At 49.1% G+C, this 18,174-nt stretch overlaps 1 protein-coding gene and 1 non-coding gene across 4 annotated transcripts in view; both read right to left on the bottom strand.

The window, feature by feature from the left end:
- Ctdspl (CTD small phosphatase like) overlaps nucleotides 1-18,174 on the bottom strand; it is a 124,746-nt gene that overhangs the window by 21,751 nt on the left and 84,821 nt on the right. Inside the window, 2 exon segments of one of the 3 annotated variants that reach the window (NM_001395740.1) lie at nucleotides 2,124-2,156; nucleotides 11,133-11,287. In NM_001395740.1, the coding sequence (NP_001382669.1) occupies nucleotides 2,124-2,156; nucleotides 11,133-11,287 (188 nt within the window). 3 annotated transcript variants of the gene reach the window in all.
- Nucleotides 7,499-7,579, bottom strand: Trnag-acc3 (transfer RNA glycine (anticodon ACC) 3). Its single transcript has one exon. It is a non-coding gene; the product is annotated as a tRNA-Gly (tRNA).

Here is an 18,174-nt window from a genome sequence, read left to right as displayed (position 1 = left end):
CGCAACGATACCTCGTGTGTACGGACATGTATGTGTTTCTCTGGAAACTTTCTGAGAGGGATGTAACAGCATTTACGATGGTCACAGTAGGATCGTGGGGGCTGCTGGGAGGATTTTCCCCCTTTTGTGTTAATTTTTCAGCATTTAAAATTTAACGGGGTTGGGGATTTAGCTCAGTGGTAGAGCGCTTGCCTAGCAAGCGCAAGGCCCTGGGTTTGGTCCCCAGCTCCGAAAAAAAGAAAAAAAAAATTAACGACTGGCTTGAATTATTGTTGAATAAAAGTTCAAAGTCTGAAATGTTTGCACATGAGAAACCAGCATGTAAATGAGAGAAACAGGGGTGAGGCCAGAGCTGGGCAGGGAGGAGGGACGGGAGAACAAGTCTGTGCCAGCAGTCGTCTGTGCCCCCCCACCCCCTCCCAGCCTCAGACTCCTCTTGCACTTTCTGTCTGGAGAAGTCATTCTGGAGGCCGGGGAGGTCTAGAGGCTCTGTACCTGACTAGCTAGGCATCTAGTCCTCTGACACAGCGACCCTGGTGTCAGTATTACCCAGCACCCTCTCTGCTCCAGGAAGAACGGGACAATCTACCTAAGTGACCTGGGGCCTTGGGAAGTCAGTACAGATTTTACCAGGGAAGCCAGGATCTACATCTCAGGTCTGAATTGAGCCCAGATGACCTTGTTCTCAGCCTTGTATGCTGAGCAGGCAATGCAAGTGAGACAGCCCATTGGTAGGACGGTTTTCCTTCCTTATCATTTAAAGGTGCAAGTTGGGGCTGGGGATGTAGCTCAGTGGTAGAATGCTTTTTAACCCACACAGGTTAATTCCGTGTGTGTGTGTGTGTGTGTGTGTGTGTGTGTGTGTGTGTGTGTTTGTGGGGGTAGGGAAGCATCAACACAAAGACACAAAGTAACTTCAGCCTTTTTGGAAACCAGTCCCGAGAGTCAGCCACGTGACCCTCCGCCTGCCGTAGGTGTAGTAGTTGTAAGAACCTGCAGTTTATTGATCTGATGCTGAGATAAATTACACAAGGAGCCTCCTTGTCCCTGGTTTACTTTATGCGGGATTTCTGCATCTTTGAGGAAAGGGCCAGTGTCCTCAGCTGGGTCTGCAGGGGTCATGGATGCTGTAAAAGCACCCAGCTTTACAGACGGCCATTGGTCACCTGGGGGAGTCAGTGACACTGAATGGGAGGGGCAATAGATGCTGCCCTCTATTTACTACAGACACTTATGTGAGAGAAATGTACGAGACTACCTTTATGGAGGTCAGATGAAGCTCCCTGCTATCAGCCTGCAGGGTGTCACAATCAAACACTGGTTAACATGCTGAATTGCCAGAGCAGTCTTTCCCCAAAGGAACCCACCCCTCACAGGCATGGCCAATAGAGAATCAAAGGTCCCGAGGAAGAGAAAATGAGTGGCCTTTTTAGGCCACCTGCAAATGACACATGCTATCAAAAGCCTTCAAGGTAGGGCAGTTGCATTTCCTGATGGCCCCAGAAAACTTGTCAAAGATACACAAACAGATCGGAGTCCCATAATCCGAATCAGATGATCTTCATAGACCAGGAGGCCAATTCACAGACTGTTTTAGAGGCTGGACCCTTCCCTGAGGACACAGGGTTGTGCCTGGCTGTCCTCAGGGGAATTGTTTGCTACATGATCTGAGGATGGAGGTGCGGCTAGCTGAGGTGAGGAAGTGGGAGATATGAGAGCAAATGGCTCCAGCGGAGGCCTGGGGACAGAGGTACAACTTCTCCTTGGAATGTAAGGTTTTAAAACTTAAGTGATGGTTCCTCTCAGTCCAGGGCTGCATAGTGGAGCTGGGCAGTGCAGTAGGGGGTGGGGATGGGCTCCAAGACCTCAGTTTACTGAAACTGGGGGGATACCAGGGGGAAGTGGGTGGACACCGCTGCTGTCTGTTCTCCCATGAACAGAAGTCCTCCAAACTAGCTCAAACTAGCTTCGTTTCTTTGCTTTTTTTTTTCCCTTAAAGCAGAATATGGTTGTTTGTACCCCACGATAAAACCCAACAGAAACAAGAACGTTAGAAAACTTTTCCCCACGAGTGGGCCCCTGAGTAGCCAAATGTCTTAAGAGAACTGGATAAAGATACATACACTTGGTACGGGAATGACCTGCCTCTGGTCACCCTGAGGAGAAAGAAAAGAAAAGAAAATCACTGTCAGGTTGGAAGAGAAAGGAATTACATTCTCAAAACAAAACAAAACCAAAAACCAAAAACCAAAACCAAAACCAAACCAAACCAAAAACCCCAAACAAACAAAAACAAAAAACAAACAAAAAAACACAAACAACCAAAACAAAACTTCCAAGCTCTCTAGAGCACAAACACAGCAGTGACCTTCCCACCCTGGCACCCTGGTGGTCTCCTGTGAGCTGAGGGACAGATTTCAGGGCTCAAGCTCTTGTTACCTCCGGATCCCTCCCTGACGTGGAGGCTGGGCTTGAGGCCCACAGCCTGTTTATTTATCTGCCCTGCTCCCAGGAATCTGACTCTAACTTAAAAACAAGAACAAACACTCATATTTTGATCCCCACTCCTCTGATAGCCAGTTTGTTTCTTATTTTTAAGCATTTACCTCCCCATCCCCAAAAGACAACATCACTTTAACACCGAATGGGCAAGGGAGACCTCAGGTCTACGAGACCTCTCCAGGTCCGATGTGAGGTGGAGGAGAGCACTTGAAAGAGGGGACAGGGAAAGGCACACGAAGTTCCCTCTCCGGTCACAGTTGTAGCTCTCCCCTTTAAGGGAAATGGAAACGAAGGGAAGGGCGTTAAGAATATTCACGCCCCGAAGAAGGGCCTTGACTAGCTTCTGTCCAGAACACCAGACATTTCGAGCCTGGCTGGCAGAAACAGTTTATTATACCATTGATAAATGTTAGTGCAGGGAAAAAAATAGTTTATTTTCTTGCATTTTTTTTCTTCTTCATATGGCCTGGTTGGGAGATGCACTCTTTAATCGCTGACTAGAGGATTTGTGAAAAGACGTGTCTCCATGGTTACCAAGGTGTGAGGTCACCAGTGACATGGTCTCCTGCGAAGGCCAAACCTGATGGCAAAGGCAGGTGGCACCTCTGGCTAGCTCAGCTGAGACCTGTATGGTTGCCTCCTGATTATCTCTGGCCTCTTGACATAACCTCCGAGGTGTAACTACAATTCCTCTTTCTCTGAAGACAACTCTGATGACTCCTTCCTTTGCCAGGAGGAGGCCCCAAAGGGGGCCTCTCTCTATGATTCTAAGCAGGCTCTATCCAAGGAAAAGCTCTCCCACACAACAGTACACACTAATCAAACTTGGTGTTCCAGAAGCTTCTAAATAGTACCATCCTCAACATTTGGACTCAGGAGCAGATCACTGCTGTCAGTGTGGGAGATACAACCAGACACTGGTAAATGCTGGGCCTCTTCAGAGTGGTGGCGCTGAGCCAGACGGGCCAGACGGGCCAGGTGAGGATGCTCTAACTGGCTCAAGAGCATCTCTGGTCTGTCTCACCAGGATGGCTCCTGGGAGCAGGGACAGATCTCTAGGCCCTGGAAGGCTCTGGAGGCAAAGACAGGTAGGAAGCCCTGCTCCAGCCAGAGATCACAGAGGCCCAGTCAGCCTCAAAAGCACCTGTCAGGAGGCGAGCATGTGTGTGGAGAGACCAAAGGAGCACTGCAACGAAAACAAAGTGTGCCGAGTCTCAGGTATGTGGGAATGAGACCTACATGTGTGTGTGTGCATAAACACACTCTCCAGTGTGAGAGATTATGTGTGTGTATGAGATGTGTATGTGTGCATGCACATGTGTGTGGGGTGTGTGTGAGGGCATGTGCACGTGTGTACTACGAAGAGTATGTGTGTGGGGTTGGGATATGTGCATTTATGTATGTAGGGTGTGTGTATACAGGGTGTGTATGTGTGTAGGGTGTGTGTGTATTGTGTGTATGTGTGTAGGTTGTGTGTCTATGGGGTGTGTGTATACGGTGTGTATATGTGTGTATTTCGAGTGTGTGTGTGTGTGTGTGCTATTGCATAAAGGGTATGTGTGTATATGTATGTGGGTATTTATGTTTCTGACAATCTCTTTTAGGATGCCTTACTCTTAGGGGTCCACCATGGTCACCACCATTGAAGTCTTCCGGGATGGACTCCTCAGTCTCTAGATGTTGCTGGCCTATAGGTCCAGTGTACAGCTGAGATGGCCCCAGTGACTGTCAGCTTAAACCACTGCTGCAGAAGCAGGTTAAAAAAAGGCTCTGAACCTCCATTTCTCCAGGGTGAAGTAAATGCTGGGGGTGGATGGTGTCTCAGCAGTGACCTTTCCCGTTCTGTCCACGGCCTTGCCCTTCCACCTTCTCTACGGTGCTGATCAGGAGAGGCAGGAAGTCCTGGAGACTCCAGTAGAGTCAGGTCTGGAATCTACCAGGCTTAGCCCTGTGTTCTGTGGGTGCTGGAGGGATTCAGGGTCCTCTGGGAGTCAGTCTTCCCTGTCCACACTGTCCCACAGACCACGCATTTGTTATGCAGACAGCATCTCGATATAGATTTAACTAAGATAAGGCAGCTGAATTCTTTAAAAGAAACAATGTATCTTTTTATTTTACGTGTATGGTGTTTTGGGTGCTCACAGGGACCAGGAGGGGTGCCAGATCTTGTTACTGGAGTTACAGAGGGTTTTGAGCTGCCACTTGAGTGCTGGGAATCCAAGTCTAGGCCTCTGGAAAAGCAGCCGAATTTCTGAGCTCCACAGAACTGAATTATTTAAAAAGCCATTTTGGCAAGTGTTGAGTAGAGGCAGCCCATGAATGAACAGGAATTCTGAGTGAGCCTAATGCTGGCTCCCAAAGGAATGCCTTAAAAGGTGTTTATCTCCATAGCAACCGAGGACGCCCCGCTCCCTTCACTAAGGGCTCTTTCCCACATTGATGTATTTCTATTACATCTGATAATTGATTTGTTTATTTTGTAGGCGCCTGTGGGACTGTGCTACCCTGCACGTGTGGAGGTCAGAGGACAACTTGCAGGAGTTGGTTCTCTCCTTCCACAATGTGGGTCCCAAGGATGGACCTCAGGTTGTGGGGTTTGGCAGCCAAGGCTTTTTCCTGCTCAGGTCCCCGCCCACAGCCATAGCTTTTAAGCAGGGAGGAAAGAGAAGTGTATGGAGAGAGCTGCTTGGAATGGAGACCAGGACACGAACCACAGTGGGCTCTCATCTTAATGATCGCTTGCTGTACACACCAAGGACTGGCATCTGCCAGGCAAGCTGTCTGTCAGGGGGAGTTCCTCCTCAAGTGTTCTCCATTCTTTATATTTTTTTCCTTCCACACGAATGCCTATCCTGAAGCACACGGGAGCGAGCAGACCAGAATCTTTCAAGTGGACTGGAACCCATTTCTATACTCTTCTGGGTATCTATGTAAACAGTGATGTCATCTGCAAGCAAGGCTAAATTTATAACTTTTCCATATTCATAACAACGTTCACTTTCCAGCTGTATCCCACCAGCCAGAACCTACCAGTGAAATCGCCTGTGCCGTCTGCTGTTCATTTTCGGAAGACAAAATAGCATTTTCATCTTGATTTTACCCAAGCTTTCTTGTCCTAGCTGGCCACATTTTTTTGTCATCCGGAAGGATGGCTGGGCTGTTACATGCTTCGGGTTTGGACCCCCTTTTCACTGTGAATGTCTTTCCTGTGTTTAATGCTTTTAAAGTTGATTCCTTTTTATTTGTGTGCTTGGGTGTGGAGTGCATGTGGGTGCCCATGGAGGTCAGATGAGTGCGTGAGATCCCCTAGAGGGGCGGTGACAGATGTCTGTGAGCAGCCTCACAGAGATGCTGGGAGATGCTCTCACACCCTCTGCAAGACCAGCAAGTGCTCCTTCACTTACCGAGCCAGCTCTCCAGCTCCTAACATATCTGAACGAATTCTGCGTGGTCTGATACTGACACTGCCTTATCAGGAGGACTTCTCAGTCTGTCTTTGTACACTGCACCAGCCTCCACTCTCTCCCTTCCTTTCTCATCGGTGTTTTAATGTTGTTATGGAAACAAGTAACTTCTTACTGTAACAGGCATTAGCCTGTCTTTACCCCACCCTCCCAGCTTCTCTTTTGGTACCTAGCATGGTCGCCTTTGAAGTTAGGGATAGCCGCCTATCTGGCTTCAGCCACTAGGGTCAAAATGCATTTTGCTTCTGAGTCAGAACCTTCAGGGGACCGTGACAGTCAAGGAAGGCAAGATGCTGGGCCATCATCCCCGAGGTCCACAATTGTGAGGAGTTGGTCTGTCACTCCAGGCAGCTCATAGGTAGCTACTGAGTCCGTGAGATGTGGATAGCCCAAATTAAGATATGAGCCAAGTATAAGATACACATGTTAGTACTTGAACTGGTAAGATAAAAAAAGAAATTGTCTCAGTAATATTAGCCTATTAATCCTGTGTTTGAATACCTTGGATATATTGGGGTAAGTAAAATATCGTTAAAATTAATTTCATTTGTTTAAAAACATCTTCTTCAACTTTGTCTAGAATGACTTAAATTAGATTTGCAGCTTGCTGTGTCTCCACGCTCCGCTAGCCTATGATAAGTAAAGGATGAGGGGAAAATAATCTTTTTAATAACTCTTCCAACTACTCTTAAAAAAATTAACTATAAATTAAAAATTTTATGTGTGTTGAGTTGTTCTGTGTGCACGTATGTTTGTGAACCATATGTGTGCAGAGTCTGTAGATGCCAGGAGACGGCACTGGACCCTCGGAAACTGGACGGCATTACAGACGGGTGTGAGCCGGCACGGGGGTGCTAGGAACTGAACTGGATCCTCTACATGAACTCTTAACCCCTCGCCCATCTCTCCAGCCCCCTTAAGTTAACTTTTATCTACTCTGCATGGATATGCGTGTGAGGGCGTGAACGCCTACATGCCTTTGCTTGTAAGTGCATGGAAGTCAGAGGACAACTTGCAGGAGGCAGATCCCTCCTTCTGCCACATAGAATAGGACTTAGGTCATCGAGCTTAGCAGCAAACACCTTTATCCTCTGAGCCATCGTGCTGGCCCACCTTGTATTGTTTTAGGCCTCTTAGGTTTTGAGGGTGTCACTGAAGCACCATGGTGACCAGCCCACCTACTCACTGGTCATTCTCTATTTTGGCTGAATTTCCCTGCCTGTTCTCTTTGCTGTCATTGGGCAGCCCTGTGACGGAATCCTGATTTCCCGTGAAAGCAGTGACACTTGAGGCTGGTACCACCCTTCTCACTCCCCCTCCCGTGGACATAGATCCATGTCTGGAGTGTGGCACTTAGAACACATAACAGCTATGAGGGGGCAGGCATGGAAACCAGGGACAGCGGAGCACAAAGATGTCCAAAGGGAAGCGTGCACGGTCCGGGTCTCTCCTGCATCGCCAGATCTAACCTGCCTGACACAGCCTTCAGTCAGCGAGAAAATGGTCAGTTTTTTTTTTTTTTCTTTTCTATTTTTCGGAGCTGGGGACCGAACCCAGGGCCTTGCGCTTGGTAGGCAAGCGCTCTACCACTGAGCTAAATCCCCAACCCCGAAAATGGTCAGTTTAAGCGACCGGCTGTCAGTTTTCCTTTACTTCTTGCCCACATCATTCCCGTATCTAATGGCAGGTATATTATTGACGATGGCCTCTGGCTGAATCCACCAAAGCATCCGATGTAGTCTCGGTCACCTGTCTGCCGATCCTGGTTCACTCAGCCTGGTTTTGTGCTTCCTCTAAGCTACGCTTCTGTTTATCCTCAGCAGCCATGGAGCAATCACAGCCCGAACTCGACATTCATGCTTAAAAAGCATCTCCCAGCCCAGGGCTAGGAGATGACACACACACTTTCCGCTCAGTAGTGCACGTTCCTTCCGGTAACCTGCGCACATGACCCGTGTGGTCTTCTGTCCCTTATTGTTGCTGACAAGAAGGCTGCCGTTAACACGACTGCTTTCTCTGGAAACAAACTGTGTCCTGGTGGCTTGTAAAGCGTGTTACTTCAACACCGAGAGCTTCGTCACCGTGTCTGTGGCTCGATCTGCTTCTGCCTCCCCTGATCCTGATCCTTTGGGGGTGGGAATGGGGCGGGGGCAATGAGCTTTTCAATGGAAAGCACAATCTGTCTCTGTCAGCTCGAGAAAACAAACGGGGCTGGAGAGATGGCTCAGTGGTTAAGAGCACTGACTGCTCTTCCAGAGGTCCTGAGTTCAAATCCCAGCAACCACATGGTGGCTTGCAACCATCTGTAACGGGATCATGGATGCACTCTTCTGGTGTGTCTGAAGAGAGTGACGGCATACTCACATACATTAAAAACAAAATTAAAAAGCAAACCAAAGAAACAAAAACAAACACAAACCAAACCTAAAAAAAGCTACCTTTATTTTTTCCTTCTGGTGCTCCTGTCTGCCAGTAGGTCTCCTACAAGGCTCCTCTCCCTACCACGTGATTTCTGTCTTTGTGCCCCTGGTCTGAGTTCTTCTGCTGCTTTTCCAGACCTTGCTTTCAGTTCTCACAAGTGGCTGTTCTCTCCTTCTCCCTGGTGTTCTGATGGTTTATATTTAGTACTGCAAGAGTTGAGTCCTACAAGTCTCTCCTGCCCCAGAATGGCTGCACTGAGCTGTCTGCGGAGGCCGGCAGTCCTGAGTGTCCCGGACGCCGGCTTCTGTCTGTCCCACTGTTTCCCCCAGAAGGAGTCTCAGGTGCCAGCTTTTCAACATGGACCTTTCAGCTGAGGCTACAGTCTTCTTTGCTTGTGTAAGGCTGTGTGTTCTGACCACGGCTGGTCGCTCTGTCCATTAGGATCTGTGGGGAAGGAGAAACCCTGAGAAGCCCAGAGGAGCCCGGCTTCCATGGATCAGCAGAGGCGAGGGAAGTGCCATGTTATCCGATGCTAGGGTACAGGGAATAAAGCCACTCAGTTTGCCAGCGCAGCTCCTCCTCCAGGGTCCGCCACAGCACTGGGAGGTTTAAGTCCTTCCCCAGGGTGTCCACCAGCCTGTCCTGGTGCTGACATTTCAGCCTGGCTTAGGACTCTACAGAAGACAAGTGCCTGCCTTGTCTGGTTCCGGTCTTGCTAGCCGTTCCTGTGGTGTATGGCAGGCTGGCTGGCCCACAGGCTTGTGCTGACAGCCCTGCTCCCAGCAGTCATCTCCCCGGCTCAGCTCGTAGATGCTGCAGCAACACTCTCATGTGGGTCGGAGCTCTGAACCCAGGCTGTCAGGCTTGTGCACAAGGGCTGTGTATGCTGAGCCTTTTCCCCAGCTCTACTGTAAGTCCTTCTTTATGCTAATAATCGTGACACGCCATTCTTGGGGATACGTCATTTTTTTTAAAAACCAAGACACAGCATGTGATTGTATGGCCATGATGTAGCTCTTTTAACCAACTAGCTTTTTTTTTTAATTTTCATTTTTAGTCTCTTTCTTGAAATCATTATGTGTCTGAACATGTATGTCCCTTGCCTTCCAGAAGGTTCATTCAATCTTTGTACAATCACAATGACATTTTTTCCCCTGTGAAACAGAAATGCCCTTACCAGCAGCAGGCGTACTCTAAGATTTTAATTCCATGTTGCCAAACGTCCCCTCGGGAATGTAAAACCAGTTAGCATCCCCTTTATACTACTCGGCGCTACGCTGAAGCCTCCACTCCCACTCCAAACCTGTATCACTCATAAGAACCTCGTAGACAGGAAAAGGATTGTTTTAGTTTGCCCATTTGGGCACATCAAATATTTTTCCTATTTTCTGAGCCATATATCAAAACAATCAGATGTCTCGATACATCATCCCGCACTTGACTCGTTGTATATTTTTCTTATTTAAATGTTTAGTGTGTGTGTGCATGTATGAGAGTCAGAAGAGAGCATCAGATCCGCTGGACTAGAGCCGCAGGCTGCCGTGAACTGACACGGGTGCTGGGAACCACACCCTAGGCCTGTGTTAGGGCGGCAAGTGCTGGTGACCGCTGAGGCGCTGAGCGTTTCCCCAGCCCTGCGGCTCTGCCTCTCGTTATCTGTTTACATTGTTTGCTTATGTGATTCGGAAGGTAAAGCTCTATGACTGGCCACCTGCAGTCTTTAACCATGATCCTGGTGGATAACACCTCCCCCCCATCTTTCTCAATGCCTTTCCCCCTGCCCCCCAGAATCCGAGTTTGATGGAGATTAATGTAGCCTGGTTTCCTTGCCTGTCCCTGAGTGCTGTCTCTTTGTTTATCCTTATATTCTTAAATGTTCTGAGTCATTTTCTTTCAGATGTGTCTGTCAGACAGCCTGTGGGTGGTTTTGGGTTTTGACCTATTAAGACGATCTAACACACACACACACACACACACACACACACACACACACACACACACCACAACAAACACTCTACGCCGAGCTGTGTCCCCAGACCTTCCACCTCGCTGTTGATAAACACATATTGTTGTCACTCAAGGGAGTTAGAGTCAGTTATACTCACTGCGTGGTCTGCTCTCTCTCTATCTTATTTTGCCTGTTTCTATGTCTACTACTGGTTCTTTTTAAAAATTACATTTATTTATTTTGTGTGTGTGTGTGTGTATGTGTGCATGTATGTATTATGTGTGCATGCATGCATGCATATATGTATGCATGTACGGATGTGTGTGTGTATGTATGTATGTGTGTGTGCAAGTCACAGTGTGCGTAAAGAGCTCAGGGATACTTTGTGGGAATCAATTCTCTCCTTCTACCATGTGGATTCTGGGGTTTGAATTCAGGTCATCAGGCTTGGCAGCAAGCCCCTTTACCAGCTGAGCCAACTCGCTGGTCTTAAACGTCCATCATGCATGCTCTTTAGGTGCTATCTGGGGAGACCGGAAATACTTATTACCTAAAAAGATTGCACCCAAGTCTTTTTTTTTTTTTGGTTCTTTTTTTCAGAGCTGGGGACCGAACCCAGGGCCTTGCGCTTCCTAGGCAAGCGCTCTACCACTGAGCTAAATCCCCAACCCCACACCCAAGTCTTAAATATGGCTGCACATGCATTTCACACACTCTTGCGGGGGGGGGGGGGATTTGTCAAGGTGGGGCATAGAGACGACCGCAGTTTTAGATTGTAGTTCTCCGTGGGCACTGACCTTCTGAAGCCCACCGTTCTCCTCCACCAGTGGCGGAAGCACACTGGGGCTGCTGGGTGGAGGGGGTTCCACATTGTAGTCTCGGAAGCAGCAGAAGAAAGAGCTAAGGATACTCCGACCCCTCTGCTTCTTTAGGCTGATGTTGCGCTGGGAAGCTGCGGAGAGAAACAGAACTCCGTGAAGACATGGCAACCGTTGAGCACTCCGTGAAGACATGGCAACGTTGAGTACGGCAGTTACTGCTGCCTCCTGGAGCCCACTCCCACAGGCTGTTCAAATCCTGTTGACTTCAGTGGGGCCGCTCCTTAACTGCACAGTCCTCAGGGTCGTCGTCACCTGAGTGCTACCAAGTGCAGCATCCCTGTCATGCATGAAGCACTACTCCCAAACCAATGTCTCTTTGTGAACAAACTAGGCCTGGGCCTCTCTTGGAAGCATCCTCCCCTGGGGCAGCAAGCAAGAGCCGCTTTGAAACTCGGTTCTTGTACACTTGCTGTGCACTGTGGAGACCGTAGGCTTCATGAGTTAAAGACAGAAACATTTAGGAGCACATAGGAATCCCCTTCTTAAAGACAGTTGTTTGTCAAGAGGGGGGCCTGGGTCCCCCAAGACCAAGCTGAGGAGTCCATATAGAGATATCAGGAGATGGGATGCGGAGAACATGTGCTTTGAAGGTTCAGGGAACAGTCTCTCCATCCAGAGCAACTCAGTGCTCTGGCCCGTCCTGGCTGGAGGAACCAGGGGAGGGGTGGGTCTTTCTGTTTATTTATGCTCAGGACAAGCTGCCACAAGTCAGAAATAAAAGGTAAAACCTGGCCCAGATGAAAACACACCTCAGGGCAGAAGGCAGATTCCAGCAGGGGCCAGAGCTTTTTCCTGGGAATGTGGCTGGGGCAGTTCTACCTCATACCAGGACTGGGTGGGTCTGCAGGGCTCCTAGCTGAAGCCACAGGGAAGGGACCATGCTGAGGGTTAGTGGGGAAACAGACACTGTGGGAAATGGTTTAAATGCGGAGCAACTGTGAGGACACGTCTCTCTTCAGTCTCTCCTCACGGGCCATCTGGCATCATGTACTGTGTGAACTTGAGAGGTTCAGCACCTTCCCTCCCAAGTGATCACAAGACCTTAGGAAGAGTGTCCGGGTACCAGCAAAACCAAGTGCATTCGGATAGAAGGCTCGCAGACCGTGATTTCTGTGCACACATGCGCTCTGATGTGGTTGGTCTGTGGTCTCACTAGCACAGACTTACGATTCTCACTCATTGAAGATGATCCTTAGGGGTTGGGGAGTAGCTCGGCGTTTAAGCTTTCATTACACAATAATGAGGAGCAGAGTGCAGAGTCAAACGCCCAAGTAACAAGCCCAGTGTTCTGCACACACCCGTAACCCGGCTCTGAGGGCAGGAGACAGGGGATGACAGGAGTTCACTGTTTTCTGGACTGACAGACAACTCAAGCCCTAGGTTCAGAGAGACCACGCCTCAAAGCAATAAGCAGAGGCTGACGGGGGAGAAACCTGATGTGCTCTTTTGACCTCTGTGTTCCTGTACACCACACACACACACACACACACACACACACACACACACACACACACACATTCACACACATACATGCATACACACACATGCACACACATATGCACACATACACCATACATATATACACTAACTACACATACACACATATACACACCACACAGACACAGACACCATACACACACACACACACACACAGACACACACACACACAGACACTATATGCATACACACCACATACACATACACACCATACACACACATGCACATACATATGCACACATATACCACACATATATACAATATATACACATACCACATACATACATATACACACCACACAGACACATAGACACCATACACACACACACAGACACACACACACAGACACCATACGCATACACACCACATACACATACACACCATACACAGAGACACACACACACCACACACACACACAGACACATACACATCACAAAGATACACATATACCACACCCACACCACACAGACACACCATACACACATACACATACCCACACCACATACATATACCACACACACACACACACACACACACACACACACCCCTTAAGAAAAGGATGAACTTTAGAATCACAAATCCTGGGCAGACTGGTTTTTCTATCTTCTTCACCAGTCCTTGAGTGTATGTCACAGAACCCTAGTGTTTTCATCTCACAAATGTGGGGTTGAGGTTAGACCGTTGGGCCACGCGGTAGGTGGTTTCCCATCTGGCCGTGAGTGGAGAGGAAAGAGAATGGCTGCCGTCAAGGTCACTGAGGGCCGAGACCGACCTTCTCTAGAGACCACGACATCACAAACCACCTCGCATGGGCTCCTTGGACTCCCAGAAGATGTGGGGGTCACTGCCTCCCTCTTTGCTGAGAGGGAGCACCTAGTACTGACTGGTGTCAGGAGTGGAGCCCGAGTGGGCCTGTTTCCAAACGGGTGATTTCCCAAGTGCCCCGCTGGAGGCAAATCTTGAGACTGTTGAGGTCTGATTAAGAAGCCAGGAGCTTGCCAAGCGGAGAGGAAGGCACTGTAATAAACTTGTATTTAATGCAAGTGATTGATTAGAGTGTCTTACTGTTACTCTGGGAGTTTAAATGTTTATGGAAAGCTTAACTCTGGGCAGGAAACAAACAAACAAAACCATTTTGACAACATGCTGGTTTCCGGCCTACGGCCTATTTCTCTGACACCATTTGCTTGCCTCTTGGAGTCAGTGAGCAGCCTGAGAGGTAGTGCCTCCCAGTGGGCTGTTTTCATTCACCTCTGGCTGGTAGAACTCTTCCTCGGCACTAATTAACAAACTGCTCACATAATCAATCGATCGATCGATCGATAAATCGATCAATTAATCAATATACCTGAAGCTTGGAACCAGTAAGTCACTTGTAATGTCTACCACTGGATCGCTCCCTGTCAGTAGAATTAATGTGAACAGCCGGGAGCTGACAGCAGTGGACCTGCTTCCTGTCTCCCTTCTCGGCGTAGGGAGAAGCTGCTTTTGTGGGCTCCCCTTGTGTTAACTAAGGGAAGCTCTGGGCCCTTCTAATTTCCCAAGCACCCCATGGCTGGTGGGCCATTCTCAACATCAGGGTAGACAGGGAACAGAAATATTTCCTTAGGACCGGTGTTTGACTGAGTGGCTGGAGCCCTGGTCCAGACCTCAATCCCACATTTCAGTCCTGTGGGATGGACATCTCTGGCTGTCTCCTAGGTCCTTCCCCTGTGACATGGCTACATGGAGGTCATGGTCTTCCCTCTTGGTCCAGGGGAAGCACCAATCTCCAGTCTAACCCTCATCCTGTTCTCTCTCATTAAGCCGTTCTGAACCTTAAGTCGCTCTTAAACCCGTCTTCAGCTCCCTGTTCCTCTCCTGCCCTCACCATTTTGTCCCTGCACCACTGCGCGGTGTCTGGACTTGCTCTGCCACAGACCTTACCCTGTTGTAACTTCTCCCCGTGACCCAGACGGCAGCTAAGCCGACCAAATGATCAGACCACGGGCTGAGGGGCAAGGCTTGCAGGGGTGTCGAGGACGGCTCAGCCAGAAGCAGTGTGGGGCCTGGGCAAGCTCTAAGGCCATTAGAAATAGCCACAACTCGTAAGTTTGCTGTGAGAATTAAAATGTTTTATATCAGGTGTTTAGGCTAGAGTCTAGTAATGGCAAGCAGTCAATAAACACTAGCTCTTGAATTATTACTAGTCTTTCTTTTCTTGAAAAAAATGTCTTTTAGGGGGCTGGAGAGGTGGTTCAGCAATCCAAGGTAATAAAGAATTAAGCTTGCTTCCTGGTACCCATGTGGGAGGCCCATAACCTCTCCAGGGGATCCAGCACCTTCTTTTGACCTCTGTGGGCACTGCGTACACACACATATAAATAATTTAAAATAAAATAAACCTTTAAAATAATTTCATTTAGGAGTTTAGCTTATCCACTTTCCTCTTTTTTCTTGTTCATTATTCAAAACGTATTATTTATTTGTGTGTGTGTGTGTGTGTGTGTGTGTGTGTGTGTGTGTGTGTGTGAGAGAGAGAGAGAGAGAGAGAGAGAGAGAGAGAGAGAGAGAGAGAGAGGTATTGTGGGAGTCAGTTCTTTCTACCATGTAGGTCCTGGGGTTTGAACTCAGGTCGCCAGGTTCTGCAGCTTTATCTACTGAGCCATCTCATCGGCCTTTACTGACAACGTTTGCTTGGTAGAAAAGAAATGATTCTGCTGGTAAGTTCTGGATCAAGGCTGGGTATTACGAAAGTGAATGTTTTTTCTTTCTACTGGCATCTGCCGACTGAGAGACGCACTTACCATAACGGGTCTCAGTTATGTAAACTGTACTTTAAAAGCAAAAGTAGATGGATCTCGGGACATAATTCTCTATTCGGTTGCTTTAAACACTGGATGCAGAGCGGGGAAGGCAAAGGGAGGGGCTGAGTGTTCAGTGTGTTCTTCTGGCTGCTGTTTTCTGAGAGAACACGGTTCCCAAGAGAGAAGAGGCAGCGTCCACACTCCCTCCCCACCCCCTTGCAGTTCAGTTCCCTCTGGGGGCCCTGCCTAGCTCTTTGCTGAATGCTGTTCCTGCCCAGCCTGCAGCTGGCCCTGGGAGTCCTGTCCCTATGTTGCCCATCAGAGAGGAGCACTAAGGAGGAACAGTCAAGGAAGAGCACCAGGGAGGATCACTCAAGGAAGAACACCAGGGAGGAGCATTCAAAGAGGAGCACCAGGAAGGAGCACTGAAAGAGCAGCACTCAAGGAAGAGCACCAAGGAGGAGCACTCAAGGAAGAGCACCAAGGAGGAGCACTCGAGGAAGAGCACCAAGGAGGAGCACTCAAAGAGGAGCATCAGGAAGGAGCACTCAAGGAAGAGCACCAAGGAGGAGCACTCAAGGAAGAGCACCAAGGAGGAGCACTCGAGGAAGAGCACCAAGGAGGAGCACTCAAAGAGGAGCATCAGGAAGGAGCACTCAAGGAAGAGCACCAAGGAGGAGCACTCAAGGAAGAGCACCAAGGAGGAGCACTCAAGGAGACCAGTAGATCTAGCACATTCTCCCATGTAGGTGCCCTGAGATGCTATGACTGCCATTTCCCCAAGGCTCAGGGCAGCATAGGCCATTAAGGAACATCTTGTATCTCTTCCCTCTCTGTGATGATGAGGTCACGCCCTTTTCTCCACCCAATGGTCAGGCCTCCTGAGGTGAATAAAGGGGGGCTGCTGGCAGAGACAGCAAGTGATGCTATGGCCCCAATGTCTTCATTTCCCCAAGGAGACATGAGCAGAATAGAATCATGGGTCCAGGGAAGGCTGGGGTGAGTATGGTCTCACGCACGGTCTCTGTGCATCTCCTGGAGGGGGCGTGACAGAGGTAGCACAGATATGAGGTTGTTCTTCTGGGTTTGCATCACCACTTCTTTCTGGACATCGCCACAGCCTGCTTCCCGCCTGCGGATGTGGTCCTTTCTCCCCACAGGGCAGGAGACTTCTGGAAGCATCCACAAATAAGGCTCATGGTCGCTACCACGGCAGGCAGCTACCTTTTCCTTAGAGGAAATGAATCCCTGATCCTATAGGATGGGAAGCTTCAGAATGTCTCCTAGTTTCTCTGGGCAGACTAGCAGGAAGTGACATCACCAAAATACCAATTACTGATGGGGAACGTGGTCCACGCCTGACAATTTTCACCCAATAGAACCTTTCCTACCAAGCTTTCGAGTGAAAAGTCGCTATTTTCCTTAGTGGACTTCCACCCCACCATCTTCCAGTCCACACAACTGAACTCAGGCCAAGAAGGGTCTTACCTCAGATTTGTGCTAAAGCTGTCAAAGGTTTCCCCTTTTGCTGGGTTTCTTAAGGAGCCCGGAGCTGTCAGCTACCCTTGCCTCTAGTGCATGAAGCCCAAGTTGAGAAAAAGCTCCCAAGGTGAAGTACCGGGAGTTTTTAGTTATGTAAAACCGAGTTCCTTTTTGCCCCAACCAGTCTTTGCTAGGCTTACATAACTGTCAATAGCAGGGTTCGGTTCTGAGAACGAAGCTCCCAGGTCAGGCAGTGCAGAGAGCCTGACCGCTGAGCCCTGTACCTACAGGTGGAGGTGTGTCAGGACTAATAGAAACATTTGAATTTGAATACAAAATCTGGTAACAGAAAAGAGCTATGCTTTGATGGGGCAATTTAGGGCCCTGCCAGGGGCCCAAGAGCGCAGAGAAGTTAGATTCATTGTTCCCTCCTTTTTTTCTTTTTGTGTTCTTGTTTTCACTGTTGTCAAGTGTCTGGCCAGGAAGCTCTGGCTAACCTAGATTCTGACAGTAGGACAGGCTTGCCTTAAACCTGTGGCAATCCGCTTGCCTCAGCCTCTCCAGGACAAACGTGTGTGTCACCAAGACAGGGAGGGATGGCTTCTGAGAAGGGATGAGGGCTCTATAAATTGTTATGGAGAGAGCAGGGGGAGGAAGGGAACAGTGGTCTGGGCAGGGTTTAGTGAGAGAGAGCGCACCAGGTATCAGAGTAATGACTGCCCGGAGGGCTGGGGAGAAAGGCCTGCTCTGCAAGAATAGGGATTGGAGGTGGGATCCCAGTGCCCACAGACACACTGGAAGGCAGAGGCTACCTTGGACCATGCCCCTGGCTCAATGAGGTGGAAGGAGTGAAGCAGCTAGTTCCTCTCTGACCTTTACACATGCTGCAGGCCACACAGCATCCTGGTCCCCACTGAAAAGTGCTGTTGGGCTGGGGAGGTTGCTAAGTTGCTAAGGTGACTGCTTTGTGGTCATGGGTCCATAAGTGTGGACCCCCAGCACCTAGCTAAAAACCCAGGTGTGGTGGTGCGAGCGTGTACTCCCCACACTGGGGGTGGGGGTTGGGGGAGAGGCAGGAGGAGGCCTGGGTCTGGCCAAATTGGCGAGCTCTAGGTTCAGTAAGAGACTCTGAAACAAACAGGCTGGAAAACTGGTTGAGGAGGATGGTGGATGTTGACCTCTGACCCGCACAC

Source organism: Rattus norvegicus, chromosome 8 (assembly GCF_021556685.1).
Source record: "Rattus norvegicus strain SHRSP/BbbUtx chromosome 8, alternate assembly SHRSP_T2T, whole genome shotgun sequence".
NCBI classification, from domain to species: domain Eukaryota; kingdom Metazoa; phylum Chordata; class Mammalia; order Rodentia; family Muridae; genus Rattus; species Rattus norvegicus.
Note: the sequence above shows the minus strand (reverse complement) of the source record. Positions and strands in the feature narration are given on the sequence as shown.